The following is a 26,037-nucleotide window of genomic DNA, read 5'->3' as shown; positions in this document are numbered from 1 at the left end:
TCACTTATAGATTCACTTCTTGGAGCAGAGGCCTGAGTTTCTTACCTACTAACTCCCTACTCTTCAAGAAGAATCTCATTATCCATTACAAACACAGAAGACCTAGGTTAAAATCTTGCTTTACAGCTTACTATTAAAATGTTCTCAAAGTAACTACTTGAGAAAATTGGATTAAATGACTTCTAAAAGTTCCTTCTGTCTCTAATTCTATAATCTCATGATTCTCTTCCTATTAATTCATCATCATGTAACATATTATTTAAATGTACCTGTACCCTTCATTTCTCTTTCACATGTTAGTCTTCTTTCAAACAAACTTTAAGCCCCTTGTCAGAGACAGTCTCATGCTTGTTTTCTATATTCCACATAAGGGCCTGCTCTATTAGATAAAAATTGTTGACTGTCTCACCTGCTCACTAAATCTAGGCTTGGCATTATTAGTCACACTTCACTTTGCTCTCTATGTTGTCACCAGCTGCCATGCTACCAGAACCAGAAAACATGACCAGAAAATTAGCTTTTTCACCCCACAAACTCCTACCTGAACACCCCACCACCACCATGTCCTCCTTGATAGTTGCTTCAGGAACCAACCATATCTAGGCCTGACAAATAATAAAATGGTTTGCCATTTGTCCAGTTCATGTTACAATGAGGAAACTGAGGCAGAGTTAAGTGACTTGCTCAGGTATCTAAGGCTAAATTTGAACTCAAGAAGATAAGTCTTCCAGACTCCAGGCCTGGCACTCTATTTACTGTGCCATCTAGCTGCCCCTATTTTTAAAAAAATATTTTTCTTTAGTAACAGCAATATTTTACGACTATCAACTATGAAACTCATAGGTATTCTTAGCAATACACTGATCCAGGACAATTCTGGAGGTCTTAAGACCAAAATTGCTATCTACCTCCAGAGAAGTATATTTGGAATCTGAATACAGATTAAAGCATACTTTTAAAAAAGGGGGTTTTCCTTCAATTTCATTCAGGATGAAACACTTTACTTTCTAACATCTATTTTCTCAGCACCACTGTCTTGCCATTCCCTTCCCTTCCCTTCCCTTCCATTGGTTCCTCCCTCCATAATCAAATTATCTCAGCCACTATTCCTGGAAAAACTGTATCGATCTAATTGCCTCTGCTTCCACTCATCTTTATTTTCCAAACCAAACTATCCCCCCTCTCTGCACACTATTCTTATGTTACCCACCCCCCATCAGAATGTAAGCTCCAAAGGCAAAGACTAGCCTTACTTTTTGTACTCATGTGTCTGACATGTTTGGTACATAAAAATGGCTTTTCATTTATTCTTTCCTCTCTAAAGCTCTCGTCAACTCTAAGATGTTATAGCTCTATAACCAATTTCAAGTTTCCTTAACTAAATTTTAAGTCTTTTAATGTTATTTATTTACTTCCTTAGCATCTTTATATAGCACCTAGTAATAGTCTATATTCAACTCAGATTACTTAGATATTTGTGCATAGACTTATTTTCCCTCTCTCAAATACCTCAAGATTACAATTGATGTCTTACTATTATACTTGACACAAAAACTAGCATTATGTGTATACTTAACAAATGTTTAGCAGAAGTAACAATGCTATTAAATTAATTGTTCAAACAAATGATGCAATTTTTCTTTTGGTGCCATTAAACTCACCTTGAAAAATGCCGATTATCTGTGAAATTAAATTACATCAAGAGGAATGAGTCAGTTTATTCATTTGGGGGTGGGGGGGATATAGTAACTTTCTACAAATACTGGCTTAACAAAAAAGAGAACATAATGTAATACCCCCTGAAACAGAATCATCTATAAAAAGAAGTTTCCATGTCAGCATATTGTCAGTTTGCATTTGAATTCTGGTTTTAAACTCAAAATAGAATAGGATAAAATTAAAACCATTTAGGCTTTCAGCAAATTCAGGGCACAAGCTCAGGGTGGGAGGAGTTAACAGAGCGGGGGGGAAAAACACCAAACAATTAAATAAAATCATGTTGATTAAATGCATGTTCCTGCATGCCTTGCCAAAGAATTTCACCTGTATCTGATCCTCAGATGGACTCACATCACATATACTACAATTTTATATCCATTTTTGGTTCTAGTCTTGCACTAAAATATTTATAGAGAGCAGTGTATTGCTGAAATAAATTTTATCTGTATCTTGACAGCATTGAAACAGCCCAAATTACCTTTTTTGTTCAACTACTTGAAAGAATTTTTTAAAGAGCTTGACAGAATAAAAAGATGTATTAGGAAATACTGCCATTTCAAACCTATAATGTATGCCTTAAGAATAGAATGGATACCCTTAGAATTATATATAGTTATTAAAGTTATTTTTACCAAAGGTTCAACTCAACTCTAAGTAAATTTAATGTGGATTTATAATGATAGGTTTGTATTAGGTATAGTCATCACTCTTCAAAGTATTTTATGGAGTGGAGTATACAATAAGAAGCATATTATGAGCAAAGACACGGGATACCACACTACATTAGAAAGGTTCTCGTAAGATTTTTCAAAATGAAACAGAAAACTCCAAATTCAGGATTTCAATCCAATAATAATACTAGGTTATTATACCAGCCTTTCCAGACCACTAGACATTCCTGGTGGTGGTCATATGATCAAGGGTTTTTATCAGAGCACCTCTGTTGCACTTTGTAAGACCAATCTAACCTAACCTGAAGAAAAGTGCACTGGTTAACTAAAAACGCATGTAAGGAAAAAGTAAAACAAGATTTCTATTCTGCATATGGCTTTTATGAAGATTCCTTAAGTTTTCATGTCATATGATGCTAAGGCAAAAATTTTAGCACAATATATATAACTAACCTTGTTGGTGAAAAATAACAGATTTCTGGTGGCCACTTATATGAAACTCAGTTGGGCAAGATGTCACAAACCCATTAATCCATATGGTTTAGAGAAATGAGGCTGGTGCCGATGAAGGAAGACTCATGCAGTACAGTTAAACTTAGAGAGTCAGCATTAAACCTGGTACCAATATAAAAATTCCCAAGAACTGAGACCACCCAGGCTGCCTAAAGAAGGGCAAACTAATCTAGGGGTTTGTTTTAGTTGTTGGTTTTTTTTTTAATGGAGAAGGAAGGAAAGAGAGGTAGAAGGAAGACAGAGAGGGAAAGGGCAAAAGAGGAAGAAGGAAGTAGAGAAGAAGAAAAAAGGATGGAGAGAACAAGAACTTCTCTTAAGAAAATTAAACCAATGGCTGTGAACATTCTATGAGAACAAAAATTCACAAAATTTTGATCCTGCCAACAATTATTATTATTATTCTCTCCACTTTTAATTTATTTATCTGTATACATGTGTTATGGTCCCACGTCAGAAACTTTTTTTTTCTTGTATCCATTGCCTAACAGGAATTTTCATAAATGAGCTTAGTAAATGTTTAATTTGAACATAAAGAATTTCTTGAATGCCAATACAGAATATCTATTTGCTTATCAACAATAAAAGATACCAACTCATTTTCCTAATATTTAAACCTATGAAAATATTTTTCACATTTTCATCGCATAAAAGCAACATAGGGTCAACCACTCAGGAATGCTTTGGCAAAGATGATGCAACAAACACATACAAATTTCCAATGTGCACTATCTTAGAAACCCCTTTATTACCATGAAACTGATTCCCAACAGCTTGTTTTACCTGGTTTCTACCACTAAGAAAATAAGACATAAACACTAGTGAAGAAAAATCAATTAGGAGATAATTATTATTCTAAAATAGTACAGTACTTTCAAACCTCATCATTTTTAAATAAAAAGATACTAACATGGAATTTGAAGGTTTTTAAAATAAATTATATACTTTTATATCTTATCTCTTGTCAAAATAGCCTGCTAGTAGGAATGTATCATCTCCTACTGCACAAATTAGGAATAGGAAAACTCATCACAAAACTCATCAACAAGAGTGTTTTAAAAAATAGTGCTATTTGTCACTATATATGACAATACAATGAAACTTCCTTGCCCCCTGGAAGAAGTACATAAAAACAAACACAAATATAATACACTATGGATCTTAATTGAAATAAATTATAGCATTAGAAAAGAGAAGACAAAAAAACCTGAGACAAAATCTAATAACATATTTCCTACAAAATGTCAATGAAACAGCAGACAATCTTATTTAAATAATTCCAACCCAGAACTGTCAATAACAAGCTCTGCAGCACACACAAAGAAAAGGCTAAAAATGCTTGTCTCAATGACAATGGAAATAACGTTGATCATGTATGAAATCTGAACAATTTTAACAACCATGAAATATAATTATAAATATAAGGTGGTATAGTGGATAAAGCATTGGGCCTGGAATCGGAACACACTCACTGAGTTCAAGTCTGGCCCCAGATACTTTTTGGTTAAGTAATTTTGGCAAATCATTTAACCTGTCCATCACAGTTTCCTCATCAGTAAAATAATTATCCTAATAGTATCTACCCAACAAGGTGATTATAAGAATTTAGTTATGAGGATTTAAATTAGCCAGTATTTGTAAAGTACTTAGCCAAGTGAATGGCCCCTTAGAGGCATTCATTGACTGTTCCCTCCTCCCAAATGTGAAATCTAATGAAGTCTTTTAAAAGGGCATTTAAACAATTAAAGGAAGAACAAAACCTCTTCACTCTACTATGACCCCTGGTCTAAAATGAACTCTTCTGACCAACTCTATTCCAGTAAGCTCATTCTTCCTCTAAAAGCATATATGTAAAGAGGCACAACAATTTTTGGATAGTCATAAGGAATGCTGAACAAAACCAGCTGCCCCAAAATCCTCCAAAGTGGTTGAATAAAGAACTAGTATGGGCTTAATGCTATCAGCCAGAAGCATGACAGAAGTTGAAAAGAAGTTTACCTATCCCAACACAAATATCAACAAAGTCAGTTTAAAGTTTCCACTATGTGGGAAGGATAAAGGTCAAAAAAACAGACAAAAGGTTGCTGACTGGGTGTGCCTCTGGGTTTGACTCATAAAAGAGCTCTAAAATGGGAATGGGGAAGCAGGAAGGTGAAGAGGTGGATACCTAAAGCTTCCTAGAAGCTTCCATAGAAACAGCAGGTGGCAGTATCAGTTCACTGAAGCAATAGATCAGTAATTCAATATCTAACTTGCACAACAAACAAGGTCAAGTCTTTCCATTTGACTTCTTTGCTTTCCCCTCTTAAGCCAAAATTCCTAAGGCGCATTAAAGTAAGTATAATATACTACTTGAAATTCTTTCAACTCCCAATTATGTCCAAGGCCATCCAGACTTACCTGATAGATTCAAATAGCTCAATCACTGGGTTATAAGATCTTAGACTTATAGCTGGAAGGGAACTCACTTTACAGTGAAGAGAACCCAAGCCCAAAGAGGTTCAGTGACTTACCCAAGGTCATACCAGTCATGAAGTAGCAGCCAGAATTTGAAAACAAATCCTCTTTTTTTTTTTTTTAAGTATTCTTTTCACTGTAGCACACTCTTTTGGCATTCCAGCAGCTATACTTAAATTGCTAACACCTCTGCACACATAAAACAGCAGATCACTCTCCATGCTATGATAAAGAATGTTTATAATGAGAGTAAGTTATTGTTGGAAGGGGCCACCTAAGTACATAAGATATTAATCCCTCACTTGCAAGATAAGTGAATTTTCTTTCCTTTTTTAAGTCTTTAGCACTGCTATGAAAGCTTTGGAAATGCTCTTTCTTTTCTCACTGCTAATTTTCTAAAAACTACACACACAGTAACATATTCTGCAGAAGCACATCACACCAAATTCCTAAGAAAATATCTGGCTAGCACTTAGATATTGCATTCACTGTAAGGTTTTCAAAGTACAAATATTATCTCATTTGGTACTGGGAGGTACGTGCTATTATCCCCATTTTAGAGATGAGGACACTGAGACACACAAAAGTTGAATGACTTGCCCAGGGCCCCAAGCTAGGAAGTGTCTGAATCAGAATTTGAACTCAGGTCTTCCTGATAATAGGCCAGAGGCTCTATCCACTGCACCACTTAAGTACCTGTGAAAATGCCAAATATCTTGTCAAACATCTCCCTCTACAGCAACTTCAAATTTTTATGTACAAAAACATGAAGCTGTAATGAATAATGTATTTTTAGTGTTCCCTACATGAAACATTTTTTGTTATATAGCTCTATCTACTTGAAAAGTACTCCAAAAAATTTGTTTACTAAGATTTAAAATTCTCATGCCATTTTAAAGGAGCATGCCGTGGCAAATATCATTTACTCCAACTGGAAAATGATGAAGCAAGGTCAAAGTGCAAATATGCCCTCCTCCCACCATTACAGGTATCTTTCACTATAACCCTTCTGTCACCTGACATTTATGTCAGAAAATAAAACCAGAAGCGCATCACATCCCTTTGCCAAACAGTAGTTGTGAATATCAATATTATGTTGGTGCCATCAGAAATCATTCACATTCTGACAAAAGGTTAGGAGAGCAACACCATATTAAGAATAGCACAATTCATATAATAAGTGTTGTTTTGACATCTGAAGTCAAAAAACCAAAAAATTCCATGTTCACCAATAAATTCAGATCACTCTTAACATCTGGCAATATAGAAAACATGAACTTTCTAGAAACCTAGTCCTTGGTGCCTGGAACATAATAATTGCTTAATAAATGCTTGTTGGTTGATTATCACTTCAAAAAAGAAAAGTACATAATTAGTTAGGCCTATAGTAAAAGAAGGTTAGTATAAAAAAACCAAATATTTCATTTCTAAATCAGTGTCACTACTCTCAAATATTAAGCATGCACATATATACACACAAAAGCCACATTCTAAAAAAAGGCAGTACATTTGCTATTTAAGTAGGAAGTTTTTATACCAGCAACTTTAATGTTGGAAAACAAGTCAACATTGCAATAAGCTTTTTCATTCACAAGAAATTAGTGAAGAATCTCAGCATATATGTGTGTGTATAAATAAAATAATATGGAACTCACCCAAAATTGATACACATTTTCCTAAACTTAAAAGTCAATCCTTTAGATATGAGAAAAAGCTGAAACTAGAAACACTTAAAAAAAAAAAAGCTTCTAACTTGGAAGGCAAACCAGGTCATTATGAACAATAACAATCCACAGTATACATGAATGGAGTTAATGGTATTATTCAGCTCCTAGAGGGAGACAAAAGGAATAAAACCCATTCTTGTCTAGAGGCACTGTTCTAAATCCAGTACTTAGAACTCTTATTGAAAACTATAAAAACTTACATTATGCGCATATACCACCAAACCAAAGAAAGACCAGGGGTCATACTTTTTCTAACTAATGATTTTGCTACATTTAATAAGCTAGAAGTCAAAATGCTTGGACTTTCTGAAAATCACAACATTAATAACCTCCTAAGAATTCCTCTGTTAGGATCCACCATAAGACAAAACTGTTTCTAAACTTAAATTCTTTTCTGAAAGAAAAATATACAACGACACCTCACTTATCTGGCAAGTTCAACAACTTGGGACAGGGCCAAGAATTCAGAAGGAAGCAAAATGGGGCTCTGAGAAACTAAATTAGATATCATGAAGCCAAAATACTAATACCAGAGAACTTCTTGGGTCCTTGCTCAGAGTTTACTTACTGTTAATTAAACATCCCTAATAGCGTTGCTTCTCTAGTTTCCAAATCCACTGCAGATTGAGAACATCACATTAAATAATAATATATTCCCTGGTAGTATCTGAAAAATGAAGTAGCAGAATATTGGTCTGGGATAAGCACCAGACAAAATTGACTTTGGTGATTATTTGTGAATATCTCTTAGTTGATTTCACAAAAGACTATAATTTAACAGAAATAAGAAATAATCCCTTTCTATACTTCCTTAATTCACATCTTTATTTGTGATTCCTGAGGTGTTTTTTCTTCCTATTTCTTACTGTGCTTGCTCATCAGCATGTCTAACAGTTGCAGTTTTTCTCCTTGATATTAAATAGTTTTACTGCCATGATGGAAGTGACTTGGGAGATAGGTAGTGTTATGTTTCCTTTTTCAATGAACTCTTTAAAGAGGTTGTCTTGTTTTTTTCTGATTATGTACATTTATACTGCAACCTCTTTAAAACACCACTCTGTGAAGAGGTGTTGCCATAATAACAAGACTAATCATAATGTAGTTCAGAACCAAGGTGCAGTAGTCTCATATCACACAGTGAAGAACAACAGATAGTAAATAGCATATTCACTGCTGTTGAGAAATGTATCTTAATAAACAAATTTCAAGTGATTGCTTTAATGAGGGGCTTTTTGTCTATGTCGGCAGATCCTTCTGGCACAAAGCCCACATTCAGCAGGAGTTTATTTTCTGAGATTCCATTTCCCCACCCCTTTCTTTTTGGCTGCAGAACAAACAGTTCCAATGCTTTCTTAAGGGCACATACATTTCCAGGACTTTGACAGGTGGCAAGGGGAAAATGAATTTCTAGTTCTCTCCATTCTGTTCTCTGCCAATACACACATCTAGCTTACCAAAACAAGATCTCCTTTAAAAGAATTGTTATGTAATGTCAACAGTTGTACAACTCTGCATTATAACCCTCTACTTTTGGAGAGATACTTGAAAAAGTAGCATGATACATTCTCACAGATATTTCTTCTGAATAGATAAACAAAGAAACAATTACGATGACATTTCAGATCACACTGGCATAGACTTAGCTAAATTTTAAAGCTTATCGATCTTACTTTGTAAAAGAGACATCTAAAACAGCTAAATAAAGGATGTGATCACTCCTGCTACACAATTACAGGTGACCCCCTTTTTCTTATTTTAAAAGAAAATCAAACCTACCCCAGAGGAATATTGATCCCCTTGAGCTGCTATATTTCAAAACTAGTCACAACAGTCACAAAGCTGAAAAAATCTCTTGGCAGGTTTACTTGTTTTGCCCATGTGACAATTACTGGATGTACATCTGCTTGTAGGCACAAAAGTACATGCACAAAAATCTATTTTCCAAAGTTTAGCCTTTTATTTGCCTACAATATGGTTATTTTCATCCTCAACAGCCAACTCTATTCTCTTCAAGTGATTAAGGCTCCAGTCATAATTATAAACCAAAGTCACAAACTGTAAGATACTGGCTCAGAATTCATGATTGTATCTGAGGACCTCTAAAACTAAACATGTTAAATATCCAATATTAATCTTTCTAAAATTCTAAATTTTATCAAAAAGAAATCCATTTCTCAATCTAGAGTTTCATTTATTAAGCTTAGAAAGAAATCTTTTCACCACTCACTTTCAAAAACACTAACAATTCTTACAAGGGAAAAAAGAGAAACAAGAATAATTGAAAAAAGGACACTAACTCTAGCCAAAAATCCCTCCTTTACATAGAAGGCTATTTCACTAAAATATCTTATGATTTATCACACTGTTCTTAAATAAGCAGCCAGGCGAATGTCTGATCAGAAAAGAAATTCCAGGTTTGCTCTTTTAGAATCTAGTTCACACCTGTCATTTTTGGAAACAGCAATTCAATAAATCAATGAAAGTAAGAATTATATACACATTAATACTGACCTTGTTTCTTTTAATCCTTCTTTTTGAATGACTTCCAATATCTGTTTTGCAGTCATTGGTGAGTTGGGATGTTTTTCTAATGCCTATAAAGAAAAAAAAGTGCCAATTATTGTGTGAAGTTGTTTTTAACATTAACAGTATTGTAATGCAATCATGCAATTTTCCTTTAATCATCAAAGGGTAGGGAACTATTGTGACAATGACTAAAGCAAGAATGAGAGTTTTGGGACATTTGTGGCAACATCTGCTTCAATCAATATAAGGATTTTTTTTTCAAAAAATGTAGCAAACACACTGAAAAGGGTTAAACCCAAGGAAAACATGGTAGTAAATACTGACTCTAAACTAAAATAATCATTGTTAAAATTTGGTTGAGGGAGGGAAGAAACTCCTTTTTCCACACCCCCTTAAGCAAATTCTTAATGGTTCCATGACCTTGAAAACACAAAAGCTGGTGACTAATTAAGGAAGTATATACTAGTCAATGATGACTTCATAGGTCTTGTGTCTTAATTCACTTTTTTTTAATCTTAAAATATATCATTTTTTAAGTGAGGTCAAAAATAGTCAAAGCAGCACACAAGATGCCCACATGACTCATGACATAGTGTGTTTTCCAGTTCAGCTCAGTTTCCAACTCCTTTGCCTTTTCCAATTAAACACAAGCAAAATTCCCCTCCTCTTCCCATTCAGTCCACTTCATATAGTTTGCAAATGTCTCATTTTTTTCCTGCCCCCTTTTCATTCCTAATTAATTCACTTTCTAGATTACTTTTAAAAACTAGGTGGGAAAGGGAACCATTTATGTACGTAATGGGTAATCTACCATCAACCCTAGAAACGAAACTCCTTCATTATCCAGGGGCCAATTTCCTGACAAACAAGAAATAGCAGGGACAGATTCCCATGATGTCTCATCAATATGGCCTACAGAGACCAGATCTTGGTGGAAGAAGTGAGTCTAACCTACATCCATGTTCTCACCATCACCTCCACTAAGACAACCAACAGGGTCACAGCTATTGACAATTAACACACAGATTTTTTGGCAGGGATCTCCTGCCAGCTGAGAATTGGGAAGATTTCCAATTCATTTCACAAGGGCTACAGTGCAGCCATCAGAGAATCTTAAGTTTGGATCTCCACTACTGTAGGTTGAATGCTAACCAGGTCCCTAGAGGTAAAAGTCTCAGTATATAATGGTCCATCCAATAAGCTATCCAGCCACTGATTACCCTCCCACCTCCCCCACCCTCCTCTTGCTACTTTACTGCTTGAGTTAAACTTTCCTGTTCTTCCCTTTCCAGTTAATATAGTTTACCCATAGTCCTTGCCCCACATTATTTTCCAATGCAGATCAGCCTTCTTACTATTTGCTTTTTTTCAGTTCTTCTAAAGAAGAATGTAGAAATATGGGCTGCACTAGAAAGGTCTGGGAGGTGAACGAAACTGGTCCTGGCTGGAGACGACAGTGGAGAGCTGAATTGAAGGCTGAGAAAGGGGTAAAAAAGAAACATAGGCATGGCTGGATACGGAAGAGGAGTAAACTGGAAAATACTGGAAAAAAAAAAGAGGTAACAAGGAAACTGTTTAGAGCTGAAACGGGGACAAGATTAGACCATAGAGGGAAAGGGGAAAGAACTAGACAGACACTTAAAAGCAGACAGGTTTTTGTTTGTTTGTTTTTAAAGTAAGGACTGGAAACAGGACAGTACATAATTATGAGATACTTTAAAAGGGCACTGTAGATTCAAGGACTTCAAGGAAAGGGTTTGTCCAACTGAGAGGCAAGGCTGGAGAACACTAACTTCAATCCAAAGGGATAGAAGGAAAGTCAGTAAACACTGAAAAAAGGAAACAAGCAGGGAAAGGGAAATTGGTGGGTGGGATAGGGTGGGGTAGGAGAGGGAAAAGGTGAAAAACACTGGAGGAAGGGTTAGAAAGGAGAAAAACTGAGCTGAATTGGTAACACTCCAAAGGGCAAATTGGGTATAACTGGAAAGGACAGAAGAGGAAACTACGCTGTACTGGACAAGGCTTTAAAGGAAACTTGGGTGCACTTGAAAGTGGGGTTACTCACTGTGGAGGACTCCCTGTTTCTCTTCCTGAGTACAGGCCCCTCAGCACACCTGGGCAGCTCCTCCCAGCAATTGAGAGAATTTGGATAGCCCTTTCCCCTTCTCTATGACATCACATCCTACTCTATAAAGGAAGTAAAAGTGCCAAGTATTACAGCATGAACTAAATAAGTAGTGGGAAGGAAATAATAAAGCTATACAAAACACCAGAAGCCACCCCCCAGCAGTTCCTACAAGATGGGGAAAGGGAGGAGGAGAGGAGGTACAGTATGCACTAAGGAAACTGCACTGAACTGGTTGTGGGTACAATAGAACACATGAATAGAGGAAGATAATCTCCACAAAACAAAACAATAAAACCATCAAAATAATGTGTAACATGGCAGAGACATAAATCAGGACCCACAAGGCAGCCACGCTCTTAAAAACACTGTGTAGTATGATACAACCACATTCAGACTAAAATGACAATAACAAGATGCAGGAATACTAGTCTAAAAGCCACAGACAAATCAATTGTCCATTGTTTCATGAATTTCTTGACTTGAAAGGGCCTGAAGTTCCACATATCCAACAAAATGTCAACTTTACAGTAGTACTCCCTTAAAATCTCAGAATGCCACTAGTGGGAAATGCTCCTTTCTCTTTAATCATGCAAGGATAACTTTCTCAATTACAGACTTTTTTTTTAATTGTACATTCTCTGCCTTAGGTCTACTATATTCTAGAAAATACTATAATAAATATGATAAAGGTATGACCATTAGGTTTGAAACTAGAGGTAAGCTGAGCAGTCAAGAAAGAATGGAGCAAAAACAATCTTGGTCTAATTAACTATTTCTCTAACACATTTCATTAAGATCAAGGCCAGTAGCTGCTCAGGCCAATCAAACTTTAGACAAGTTATTTGCTACAAAATGGAATAGAAGTTACATGGAACTTATGCTAAAAGAAAAACTCATGTCTAGATATAAACTTAGAAAACTATTAAATACTTTTCTACCTAAGAATATAGATATTATTCTCTACTGAGTATGCAATCCCTTCCCTAATTAAAATCTACAAGTCAAAAAGTTATCTGTCTTAAGATCTTTGGACTTAGACTGAGTTTGAATCCTGTCTCAAAGTTTTCCTAGGTGTGTAACCCCTGGGCAGATTACTTAACTTCTCCAGGTCTGTTTCCTCTTCTATAAAACATTCTCTCAGATCCTTTCCAGATGCAAATCTATTATTCTATTATCCAACTAGCATTAATACCAATAGAAAAATTAAACTACTCCTCATTACTAACCAGTCTATCTAACCAGTAATCTGTTCCGTTAATGTTTTTTTTAACAAATTGCCCTCCTGTTTTTAAGATAAAGCTGTTATTTCACTCCTTTCCTTTCTATGTTCCAAAACTGCATTCCATAACTTTTATCCTTCAGCCATATCTTCAAGCCTACCCTTCTGTTCTTCTATCTTGAATCAGTCTTCAAAATCTAACACTGTTCTAGAAAAGTGAGTCTTTATAAAATCAACTCTTAAAGACAAGAATAGTCAATGCTGAGACAATATGTCAGCTCCTTTCTAGGTGAAAAGATATCTGGGATTGGCAAGTACTGGTTTTCACCAAATCTCTCCCTCCTTCCATCTATGGTCTGTTAAAGTTTGGGTTCTTTGCAGAAGCCATCTAGCTTTGGGACAAGAAGCTATCTCCTAGAAACCTTACCCAACCATCATCATTTCCTCCAAGGATACCTTGCATTGATTTATATGTGCCTTGTGTGAGTGTGTGTGTGTGTGTGTATGTATATGTATATGTATATGTATACATACACACATACACATACACATACATAGGGGCAACTAGATGGCACAGTGGATAGAATGCCAGGCCTGGAGTCAGGAAAACTAATCTTCCTGATTTCAAATATGGCCTAAGACACTACTTGTGTGACCCTGGGCAAGTCACTTAACCCTGGTATGCCTCAGTTTCCTCATCTATAAAATGAGCTAGAAAAAGGAATGGCAACTGATTCTAATATCTTTCCCAAATGGGAATGGCTGAAAAAATTGTGATATATGATCGTGATGGAATACTATTATTGTACTACAAGGAATGATGAAAAGGATGATTTTAGAAAGAACTGTAAAGACCAACAAGAACTGATGAAAAATGAAACAAGCAGAACCAGAAGATCATTAATCACGGAAACTATAATATTGTGGAACAATCAAATGTGACAGACTTGCTACTGACAGCAACAGAATGATCCAGGACAGCAATAGAACGATCCAGTAAGTACAATTCTGAGGGACTTAAAAAGAATGCTATTCACCTCCAGAGAAAGAACTACTAGATTAGAAATGCAGATGAAAACGTATGATTTATCACTTGCTTATTTGGGTATATGTTTTGCAGTTTGGGTTCTATAAGATTATTCACTTACAAAAATGTATAATATGGAAATGTTTTGTGTGATAATCCATGTATAATCCAAATTGAATTGCTTGTCAGATCCAGGAGAGGGGAGAGAAGAAGGGAGGGATACAATATGGATCATATGACTGGAAATCTTATTTGGAAATTTGTTATTTAAAAAAAATTTAATAAAGAAAAAAACCAGAAAACCCCAATTGATGTCACAAAATCAGACATGATTGAAAAAATGACTAAACTACAACAATTATCTTCCCTGTAAGCTCCTAGGAGGAAGAACTGTTTTTCTTTTGCTTTTGTATCCTATCCCCAATGCTTAGCACAATACTTGGAACATACTTAATAAAGCTTTTTGATTAAAGACTAAAGATGAAAACATAAAATGAGGAAAACGCAAGGTAATATATAAAGTCATGAAAAGTAAAGTGTCTACATTTATGAATTCATTCTCTACAAGTTTTAATTTTGGAATTAATTTTAGCCCAGAGCACTATAGATAGAACACTTCCTTCTATATATGACTTTTTTGGTGGGTTTCACCCAGAAAGGTAATTTAAAGTGCCCCCAGATTAACAGATCAATCCAAAGTGACTGAAATTTTTCAGAATGAGCAACCACACTCAAACTATAAAGTAAAAGGATCACTATCTCTCCTACAATAACAGGACTACTTCAATGACATTTGATTTTTTTTTTTTAGAATTGAATTAGTACTGGTTTATCTGTTTTATTTTTTTTTTCCTAAAGGAAAAAAAGCTCTTAGTTTTGTTATCCTTCATTCAATGACTTCTCTTTGTTGTTTAAAGAAAGCAGAGGGAAGGAATTAAGCATTTATTAAGCACCTACTTATGTGCCAAACATTGTCCTATGCCCCTTCACAAATAATATCACATTGATCCTCATGATAACCCTGGGAGGTATTACTATTACCCTCATATTACAGATGAGGAAACGGAGGTTAAGTGGCTTCCCCAAGGTAACACAGCAAGTGCCTTAAGGCCACATTTGAATTCAGGTCTCCTTGACTCCAAGCCTACCTGTCTAACTTGTTGCTAATGTCTTTTGATTCCTAGAATTTTTATTTCAACATTTAAAGTTTTAAAATTTATAGGTTTTTGAGATATTTTAATTGAATGCCCAATTAATTAGCTTGTTCTTTTTCTTGTTTGCTTAATAAAATGTTTAGAGAGCAATATAATATTTCCCTAAGGATTGCTTTGGCACCAACCCACAAATTTTGGTATGTTTATTCATTCTCATTATTTTAATGACATTATCTATTGTTTCTCTGATGTGTTCTTTAACCAATTCTATAGAATTAAGTTAAAGTTTTTAAATAGTTCCTTTAAGGAATATAATTTTTGTTGAATTGTAGTCAGTAATGTATGCGGAGATACACAGGAAGTAGATCATAAAAACTATCTCCATTTCTCTAAAGAGCATGTACTCATTAGTAGACAAAATTAACCTATTAAAAAAAAAAAAGGTCACTATTGAAAATAGTGCCTGACAGATAGCAGATGCTTAATAAAAGCATCCTTATTTGATTGTAGTTGCACATAATACTCATTTCAATTAAATCCCAAATATGTCTTATATTTAACAAAAGATGTTATCCCATAGCTGACACCAAATAAAGGAATCCTTTCTGATGTTTTTGCTTGAGCCCAAAGAATTTAATTTTTTATCTACAAGCAAAACCAAATTTGAGATTAGTTTATCTCAAATGAGAATGCACTGGAAATATGACCTTAAAAACTGCACAGTAACAAATGAATGTAAGATTTTGCTACTATTCTTTCTAAAAATGTTTAACAGTGAAATGAATTACCTAAGTGGTCAATGTATTTTAAACAGTTTTTTAAGATAACCCTGAATGGACCCACCTAGAATAGTTCTACAATATTCCCTAGATCAGTGGTTTAAAACTCAAATAGAAACAAGGGCCACTAAACGTCACAGAAAGATCCTGGAGATGCATAATGACCTTGAAAACTACATATTAATATTACCTATGTTTTATTGTATTTTTACTTATCTTGTTAAATATTTCCTAAATACATACATACTCTACTACTCCAGAGTAATTTGGGCCACAGCCCTAGATAAGGGCACTCACCTATCAGTAAGGTTCAGTTTAACACTGAATAATTTTAATTAAATAAGTAATTTTTCCAGTTAGATAGAGGTAAATCTAAATAGCAGTCACAAGTTATACATAAAGCCAAACAGAATTAATATGAAAATCTAGTAATCTGAGGGCTTTGGAGGACTTGCAATAATCTTCTTAGGTGTACCAAAGCAAGGTAACTCCCTTGCCAGAATAGGAGTTATAAGGGTATAAAAGCTAAGGATAGGGAATTTAAAAACTTTTTTTTTTAAGATTATGGGTTTTCTATTTTCCTCCCTGAGAGATCGATCATTCTTCAAACTCATGGCTAAATGAATGAATCAATGTTTTTAAAAAGCATTTGTTAAGCACTAATTTTGTGATTGTAGGGCCAAACAATCCTCTTAAACTTGACTCTCTTCAGAACTAGGCATTTTCATCTGTTTCAAAGGAAGTTTTTTTTCCTACTCTGTTAACTCATTAATAATGAAGGCTTTGAATTTTGTAAGTGTTGGACCTGATGCCCAAATTGCAAACTGACATCGCAAAACAAACAACAAAAACGTAGTCCTTTTTCCATCTCTTATTTACATACATTATTTGTATGAAATCAGAATTCTGTACTAAATCTAAATCTAAATCTGTTCATGTAAAGATTCTATGTGGAAGGCTGGTATGGTTGATTTTCAGAATTCTCCCCAAATAAATTTATGTGAATTTTAGTTTTATTTTTTGGAAAAAAATCATTTTTGAAGAAAATGTTCCATGTTTCCCATACTGAGCATAATCTTCCAACTGTCAAAAGAATCCTAGAGTTTATATAACTAGATCTACCAAAGATTTTGAGTTAAACCCACAATAATATTACTGTCAGAACTTAAGGATTCTTAGTTACATATTGCCCCACACTGGGATACTAGAGATGTCTGGATTCTAATCCCAGCTACACCACCAACTAATTGAATTATTTTGGTTGAATCTCTAAACCTCTTGTAATCAGTTTCCTCATTATGAAAAAAATGGAAGCTAGTTTAGACTAGGTAAATTCTATCAGCTGCTAACTCATAACATTCTGATTCTCTTAATTGTAGTACAATGGAAAAAATAAAATTCTTGTAGCTTTTAAAAAAATTTCTCTATGCCAAATTTTCATTTTAATTAGCTATTCTTCATCATCCCTTTATTCATCTCTCTCTGCTGGCCCCTACTTACCTAAGTTTGTCTTGCTCAACTATAAAAAGATCTCCAAATCCATACAAGGCGAGACTATTTCTGTAAACATTGTAAGCCTCATCCTAACTCAAATTCACTCTATTTGAAGTTATTTTTTTTTAATGAAGTAGCTGGTTCCAGATCAATGGAAATATGCAGTGAGAATTTGAATAAAGCAGTCAATTCCTAATTCACACTAAGAAGGACACTGATATACAGATAAAGTAAAGTGTTCTTATTTCTACAACCCACAATGCACTAAAGGTCTACATGAAACAATGACTGACCACTTCTGTGTTCTCTCTCAACATCTCATGCCATGACTTTGTGCTCCAGCCTCCATTTCTGACCTGGCACTCTTAACTCCCTAACACCCAACAAAGCACCTGGCACATACTAAACACTTATTTATTACTTTTCATTCATTTGTTCATTCTATTGCCTTTTATGGATGCTAGTGTTTCTAATCCACTTTGCTTTCAGAAAGAAACTCTTTGAAGGCAAGTATGGTCTCATTTTTTTGTTCATAAAACCCAGGGCCTAAAAATTCCTGGCACACAGCAAGGTCTTAATGATTGTCAAATATAAAACATTAGCAAATGCCAATGGAATTAAAACAAGAAGAAAGGTCTATTCTACTATATTGTTTCCTACTATTCAGATGCCAGCTTGTGAAAGATATACCAAAGGTGGATGATTTGAAAAATCTATAAGTTCAATGGGGAAATTATGAAGTGAAGAAAATGAAGACAAACTGGAAGTGGAAGCAGTAGATTATAGGAAACAAGGTTTTGTATGTTTCATTATTATGAGGGATGGCTCTGTAGGAAGGGGTAGGCAGAAAGAGAAAGGGAAATATAGGTGACATAAAAGATATAAATAAGTATGTATTATAAACAGAATTACAGGCATATGTATAAGTTTTAAAGGAAACTGAATCTCAGGGATTGTGGAAGGAATAGAAAAGATCAAAATTATTTTAAGAGGAAGAAATGAAAAGGCAAAGGAAGGGGACAATGAAAATAAGAAATTGAAAAAAGCTGCCTCAGAAATGTAATTTCAATGTAATGTGAATTTTTAAAACACTTGAAATTCTTGAAAGGAAATTTGAAAGTTTCTTTTGCATTTTTGATACAAATTGTTAAATGCTTCTCACCCTCAACTTAAGGCATTCCTGTGTGATCCATTTAGCTTCCCTGTTCCTAAAATAGAATTTTTTTTTGTCAAGCTCTTCTCATGTAATTAACCAAGTTCTTTCTTCCAACTTCTTTTCCTATTCCCATACTTATGCTTTCTGTTCTTCAAATATCAACCCTTTACCTTTTCTTATATTCCTTCAACTACCACAACTTTCAAATATTTATTCTCATCTTCAAAGATGCTGGTGTTAAGATTTGTTTCTACTGTGTTAGAGCACACATACTGGAAAAAATATGCAGTAGTTACAGTATCACAAAATCATAAAGTTGAAAGGAATCATACAGATTATCTAGGCCAATCCACCCATCTTAAAGATAAGTAGCTTTAAAAGAATTAGTAACTTGCTTTAGATTTCACATTGAAAGTCTAAAGGGGAGCAACATGACAGAGGAAAAAACACTGATGGCTAAACAAATTATGGTTTATGAATGCAAAGGATCATTATTGCACTATAAGAAATGACAAATATGACATATTCTGAAAAGTGTGGGAAAATGAACACAAACTGATGCAGAACAAAATGAGTCAAGCCAGGAAAACAATACATACAATTACTATAATAATATAAAGGAAAACAACTTTGGCAAAAGATGATGGACCAGATCTGCAAATAAGATATATTTTCAGATTAAGTCAATGCATTGATTTTTTTTTACTTTATTACAAAACTTATGTGCTACAAGATAATGTAAATTGGCAGCTACTGATACTGATAGGAAGCAAGAGTAAGAGAGATTGAGAAAAAGCAAGAATGAGACCTAGATTCTAATCTTCTCTTTCCCTCCCCCTTCCCCCCAAACACACACACACACACACACACACACACACAGAAGGGAGAGATAGGTCATTTTCTCTCACTGAGCCCAAGTTCCCAATCTGCAAAATAAAAATTATGCTTATCCTCCCTACCTCAAAAGATTGTGAAGACAATGCAAGATAACTTCTGAAGCTCTAAAGTAGTATAAGCTCATTTCATTGGATGCCAGTGCCTATACTTTCTAATTTTAAATATCTGGACAAATCACTTTACATCTCAGTCTCTGTTCTCACCTGTAAATTAGGACCAATAAAAACTTACATTACTTCTTCCTCACTTTCCTTCCTGGAAAGTGCTAAAGGTCAATAAATATAATTTTTTTAAACTATTGCCCTGCTCATGTAGGAGCTACTGTAAATATAGTCTAGTAGAACTCCTCAGGTCCAAATCCTAGTTCTGCTCTTCAATGCTACTATGTATGTGACTTTGGCCAAGTCTTATTTAACATCACTGGGCTGAAGTTTCATCACCAAAATAATGAGATGGTTGGACTAGATGCTCTCTTTGGTCCCTTCCATCTTTTAAGTGTAGGATCATAAGTTTAATATAATTATGTTACAGTTATGTTATGTCATGGAGTCATATTTCTACTACAACATACTGCCTAGGAAGTTAGGTCACTTTTATAGCAGAATGGGCCTGTCTAAACACAAAAATGTGTTGCATGTAACCTATAATAACACACTCTCAAAGTGGAAATGGGAAGAAAGCATGAAAGAGAGACCTGTTCTATTTCTCTTGGGTTTTAAAAAGCTGTAATTAGTCTGAAAACCACAGAATTGTTACAGTTCAGGTCAGGAACTTCCTTACCATCCCCATTCTACCATATCTCACCCCCAAACAAACTGTTATATGCAGTTGTACCTGATTAGCTTTAGACATAGAGTAAAATGCATGTTATTCATCTTCATATGTATTTGTTATTTAGCAACACTGTGCATAATAATAGGAATTTTACAACTCATCCTCTAAAGAGGACTCCACAAGGAATCAGTATGGGTTAATGAGATATGTTTACAAACTATACTTAACACCTGGAAAGAAATGCACTACATGGACACAAATTACTATTCTCAAAGAGCTTTGCTATCTGTGCTGCTACATGTAATTATAATGATTCTTTCCAAGGAGAAATGCCCATTATCAACAGAACTTAGCAGTTTCTTCAGGCGTTTAGTGAGCATTACTTTGGAGACAAACTTTAAAGACAAATTTTAAAGACACCAAGGAAAACAGAATCATAAAATACTTTTCATATGAATAAATTAAAGCATTGAAAAATTAGGTTTTTTGCTAGTGAATGAATATTCAGCTTCAACTGCAAATAAAAGTTTGGCCACTTGGAATATAGGAAGAAATTTGTCCTTGATACCCAGGTAACTATAGCATTATTTCTGGCAAAAGGAATCAAAAAGAATTTGTCAAGATGTGTCCTATATCATGGAAAGAATATGTTCTTGGGTTCACAGAGTGGGAAGAAACCCTAGAAGTCAATGAAATCAACCAAAGGATTCCAGTCTGAGCTTTGCTACACACTAATAAATTTGCACAAAACTCATTTCCCTGAAATTCATTATCTTCATCTGCCAAGTGGGGCCAATACTTGAGGTCCCTCAATTCTTCTCAAAACATGAGCTTCTTGAGCAGCATGAGGTGTGCCTCTAAATTCTTCCTCACAGCCCCTTCCTTCAACCATAATTTGGCAGGGAGGGGAATAATCACTTGTATACATTTGGAATGCTCCGTTGTGTTCAACTCTCAATGACCCCTTATTTTTCTGAGGTTTTCTTGGCAAAGAGCTATTTCCTTCTCCCACTTATTTTATAGATGAGGAAACTGAGGCAAATGCAAGTTAAGTGATATGCCCAAAATTACAGTTATCCAGTATCTGAGATTCAGATTGAATTCAGGTCTTGCTGTATCTATCCAGGTCCAGAACCCTACCAGCTGCAGTACCAGTTGCCTTTCTAAGGTCATTTGTTGCTTTCTCTTCCATTCTGGTGAAAGTTATAATAACAGTTCTAACTATAAAGACCCCAAACCATCTCTGACTCCCTCCCTGTAAGTCCTAGAGAACATAAAGATGACAGGACTGTGAAAAATGTGGACGAATAGCAAGGCTTGGTTAACAGGTCTAGGGACCTGACTGTTAAGGAAGGGCAAAGAAGATCCTGTTTGTAGCTAACTCAAACATTCAGTGTTATAATCCTTGGTACAGAGAATATTGTGCTATGAGCAAAAAAAAAAAAGTTAGAACCATTACAGTATCTCATTCAAAGGGTTGTTAGCATCAAATGAAATGCATGTAAATTTTATTATAACTATAAAATATTATTGTACTATATATTGAAACTCTATAGTAAGCTGTTGCTGGGGAGTATGGAGCAGATCTGAAGCAATGACTTCATCACTGTAAGGAAATACTAGTGTGGAATCTTCCTCCACTAATCCACATGGGTAACTTTCTAGTTACTAAAATACCTAGTTTCTTAGGGCAAATCTAAAAGAAATTAAGTAACTCACTCCTGCCACACAGCTAGCCTGTATCAGATACTTAGGATAAAGGATTTGAATCTCTTTCAAGGGATCTTTAAGGCTATTACAGATGAGTAGTCTGAAATCCAGAGAATTAAATAGCTTGCCCAGGTCACAAAGACAGTAATATAGACGGGATTAGAACCAAGGTCTCCTTACTCCTACTCCAATATTCTTTCCACAGGTTTTCCTAACTAAGGTTGCCTATCCACTTGACTATAATGCCCTAGAGCTATTATTTAAAATGTAATCCAACTTTCTACCCAATGTAAAACAGTCTTCACATGTCCCTGATGATTCAAGGACATCCAGGCTCTTCTTGGCCACTTCCACTAACAGGGAGTTCACTATCTCACAGCTGCTTTGCTACCTATTCCACTTTTAACATATATAACTTTTAGCTCTGAATATATCTTACTATCTTGTCTTCTCCTCTTCAGGGTCTTCAATCCCTTCTTATTCTCACTCTCCATTACCACACTGTGGCTTCACTGCCTTCCCCATTCAATAGTCTAGAATCCTCTCATGAATTATTTCAACAAAGAATTGTAAACCATTCTTGAATCCCTTGTCCCTCTATCCTTCTGCAATCCCCACCCTGTTAAGTCCCAGCATCCACATGCTCCCCTCCAAAAGATGACACCACACTGACTGAATCTAGTACAAGTCCATACTAGCTAACTCAAACAGTCCCTCTCAGATACATGGCAATTCTCAAATTCACATCTCCACTAGTTGCTTTCCTGCTACCTTCTCCAAATATGTTCAAGTCTCTTCCTTTGCAAAAAAAAAAATATAGAAAAAAATTTAAAACTTGTTTGCTTTCCTCTTCTATCCTCTCAAGCTAGTGTTCTCTTTCTCCTTCCTCCATCTTCACTTGTAACCTTCACTTCCTCATTATTCAATCACCTTTTCAACCCCCTGCAATTTGGTTTCCAATACCACCATTCATTCTATTATAACTACTCTTGCCAAGATCACCAAAGACTGCTAATTTTCAAATAAGCTTGTCTCTTATCTACTTTCATCTTTCTTGACTGTTCTGCAGCAATAGACAAACTCCAAGATATCGTATTGCTTTCTCCTTGTTCAGTACTTCTCTAGCAAGTCCTTTTAAATCTCTTTTACTAATTATCCTCTCACTCCCTTATCTGTGTCCCACAGGATTCTGTCTTTGGTCTTCTTCCTTATGCTACTGCGTTTGATAATTCTGTCAGATCTCATGGATTCAATTATAATTTCTTTGTAGATGATTCTCAAATCTACTGAGTGATCCCTAAACTCTCTCCTAACTTCAAATTTATCTTCAACTGTCTAAAACACATCTCAAAATGGATGTACCACAGCTTTCTAATACTCAACATGTCCAAAACGGAAATTACTCTTTCCCCAAAAAACTTCCCTATTTCCTAACTTTCCCCTTATTACTGGGGGTATCTGCATCCTCTCAGTCATTCAGGCTTTCGACATAGATGTCACCACTAAGTCCTCATTTTCCTCATCTCTCAAATACAATATTACTGCCAAGGCCTGTCAATTTTACCTTTGTAACATCTCTCTAGTATTCCTCTTTCTCTGCTCTGATACTGCCACCACCCTGATGATAAAAGTACTCATCTCCTAACAGTTAGGCAACTACAAAAATCTGCTGAATGATCTGCCAGATTCTCCCTACTCCAAATCATATTACATTCAACTATTAATGTAATCTTCCTAAAAGTCTATATCTGACTATGTTATCTCCCACTACTCAATAAATTTTGTGGCTCCCTAAAACCTCCACAATCAAATATAAAGTCCTTTTTGATGTTCAAAGACCTTGATAGTACCCCTCCCCTACTACAGTCTTCTTACATCTTATACTATATCCCAAACCCATGTAGTCTTCTGACACTGGCCTCCTTATTGTTACTTAAACAAGACATGCTATGTCTCAATTCTAAGCATTTTCCCTGGCTGTCCTCAATACCTGGAGTGCTCTCTCTCCTCATCTCTGTCTCTTGGCTTCCCTGTCTTCCTTCAAGTCTCAGCTAAAATTCTACCTTTGCTAGAAGCCTATTGCCTTCTTTCTGCCAATTTATCCTGAATATACTTTGTACATAGTTGTTTTAATATTATTTCCCCCATTAGACTGTTGAGTTCCTCGAGAAAAGTAACTTTGTCCTGTATTTTTCAATTTCTATAGTCTTTAGTCTCTTAATTATCCCATCAACTCACATTACTTTATTATATCTATGGAACTGACTCCAAGATCTATAAATCTAACCCAATTTCTTCCCTGAGCTTGAGTCTTACTATCCCTATCTACGTGCTGGACATGTCCTCCTAAATGTCCTTACAATACCTCAAATGAAACATCAAAAACAGAATTTATCATCTTGCCCCAAAAATCTGTCCCTCCAAAAACTTCTCTACTTCTGTGTATGGCATCATAATGTTACCAATTACCTAGGCTCAGCTTCAATTATCTTTAACTGTTTCTTCTCTCTCACTGCCTCCTGCTCAGACATTTAATCATTTACTACGTTCTACCAATTCTATCTATACAGAATCTCGAGTCTGGCTCCTTTTCACTTAAACTGCCATCATAATAGTTCTACTCTTCATCACTCTCACTGGCATTCTTGAAAATAGTTCCTAAACAATCCCTAGGATAAAGCACTAAATGATCAAATTAATGCTCAGTACAGTAAGACAATGAAACTTAGTAAGGAGGCCATACGATAAGAACTGATGAAAGACTGGAACTAGAGTTATCTGATTCTAAGCTTTGTTCATGTTATAGTATATGAAATGATCTGACATTCTCAACTTCTGATTCTATCTAGAAAATAACTCTACATGTTTTCCTTTCTCTCCACTCACACTTATTATATCTATTTAGGTCCTCATCAAATCTAAACTAAATTACTGTATGTACATCCTTAACTGGTGTCCTTGCCATCCATCTTTTTCCTTCTTCAAATCATCCTTCACACAGCAGCCAAAATAATCTCCTGATGGCACAAATCCTACCACAACTCTCTGACTCAAAACTTTCAGTGACTCCCTATTTTAGTCAAAGCTAAAATACAAACCCTTGTCTGTCTTGATTTAAAGTATTCCACAATAACTTCAATATACTTTTCCAACTTTATTTCACATTGTTCCCCTTCATACAATCTTTTCCAAACATACTAGACAATGAATTTTTCCCTAAAATCAACATGCCATTTCCACATTCTTGCAGGTTAGTTGGGATACTGTAAAATTGAGATTTGAACTCTGGACTCCATTCCCCAGGAGTTCCTTGCTAGCTCCCAGAATGCCCTCTAATCTCACTGAATTCTCACTTGGGACGAGAACAAAATTTTATTTAAAGGGTCTTCCCCGTAGGCGGGGTCTCTTTTTGGACTTCCGTTTTGGAGCAGAGGCATCTCTTCCATGATGTGAGGTTATTCTGTCTAGGCCTCTGGCCTAGGCACATGTTTCTTACTTGTATATTCTTTAATCCTTAATCCTTAATAAACCTCTAAAAAATATAATACTCCTTGCAGAGAGAAATTAATTTCTACCTGCCTCAGTCTCCCCATATTCCTAAATTTTAACTGTTACACTACTTCCTCTTCATCTCTACCTTTCAAAAAATCCTTTTCTTTCAAATATGCTCTGTTCACATATCACCTCTTCCATGCATTCCCTCAAAGCTCTATGATTTAAGTTTGGACTTTCTCCTTCCTTTGTTTTTTCAATCAAAATTTGCTACATTTTTAGTGGCCCCCTAAATCACAGATATCTACCAGGAAGCCCACAACACTCTTGAAGGTGAACCAGATTAAATGTAATTGGGAAATGTTTTAGAGCACTTTGTCTAGATCCTTGTTTTGCCCCGTTCCCTGCCATACTGTAATTGTCAAACACACTCATACCCACACCACTTTTCTTTTCCTTCCCCAACAAAACATAAATGACTAATAGTCATTGGATGTGTCTCTCATATCTAGGACCATACTATGTACATAGGCTGAATATTTTTGAAATGTCTTTGGAATTAATAACTTAGTCAAAATCTACCTAATTATAATTTCC

General features: G+C 35.2%; 1 protein-coding gene across 8 annotated transcripts in view; it reads right to left on the bottom strand.

Annotated features, from left to right (window-relative positions):
* ASXL3 (ASXL transcriptional regulator 3) overlaps window positions 1-26,037 on the bottom strand; it is a 245,000-nt gene that overhangs the window by 197,789 nt on the left and 21,174 nt on the right. For 3 of the 8 annotated variants that reach the window (XM_007487187.3, XM_056823861.1, XM_056823862.1), the window contains exons 2-3: window positions 11,676-11,797; window positions 9,596-9,678 (exon numbers count right to left, since the gene is read on the bottom strand). In XM_007487187.3, coding sequence (XP_007487249.2) covers window positions 9,596-9,651 — 56 coding nt within the window. In that variant the 5' untranslated portion in view covers window positions 9,652-9,678; window positions 11,676-11,797. Of the gene's footprint in view, window positions 1-9,595; window positions 9,679-10,965; window positions 11,625-11,675; window positions 11,798-26,037 lie in introns of those variants that run through there. The other 5 variants (XM_056823860.1, XM_007487189.3, XM_007487186.3 and 2 more) reach the window with 3 other exon arrangements.

This window comes from Monodelphis domestica, chromosome 3 (genome assembly GCF_027887165.1).
Source record: "Monodelphis domestica isolate mMonDom1 chromosome 3, mMonDom1.pri, whole genome shotgun sequence".
In the NCBI taxonomy this organism is placed as follows: Eukaryota; Metazoa; Chordata; class Mammalia; order Didelphimorphia; family Didelphidae; genus Monodelphis; species Monodelphis domestica.
This window is presented reverse-complemented; position numbering and strand designations above follow the sequence as displayed.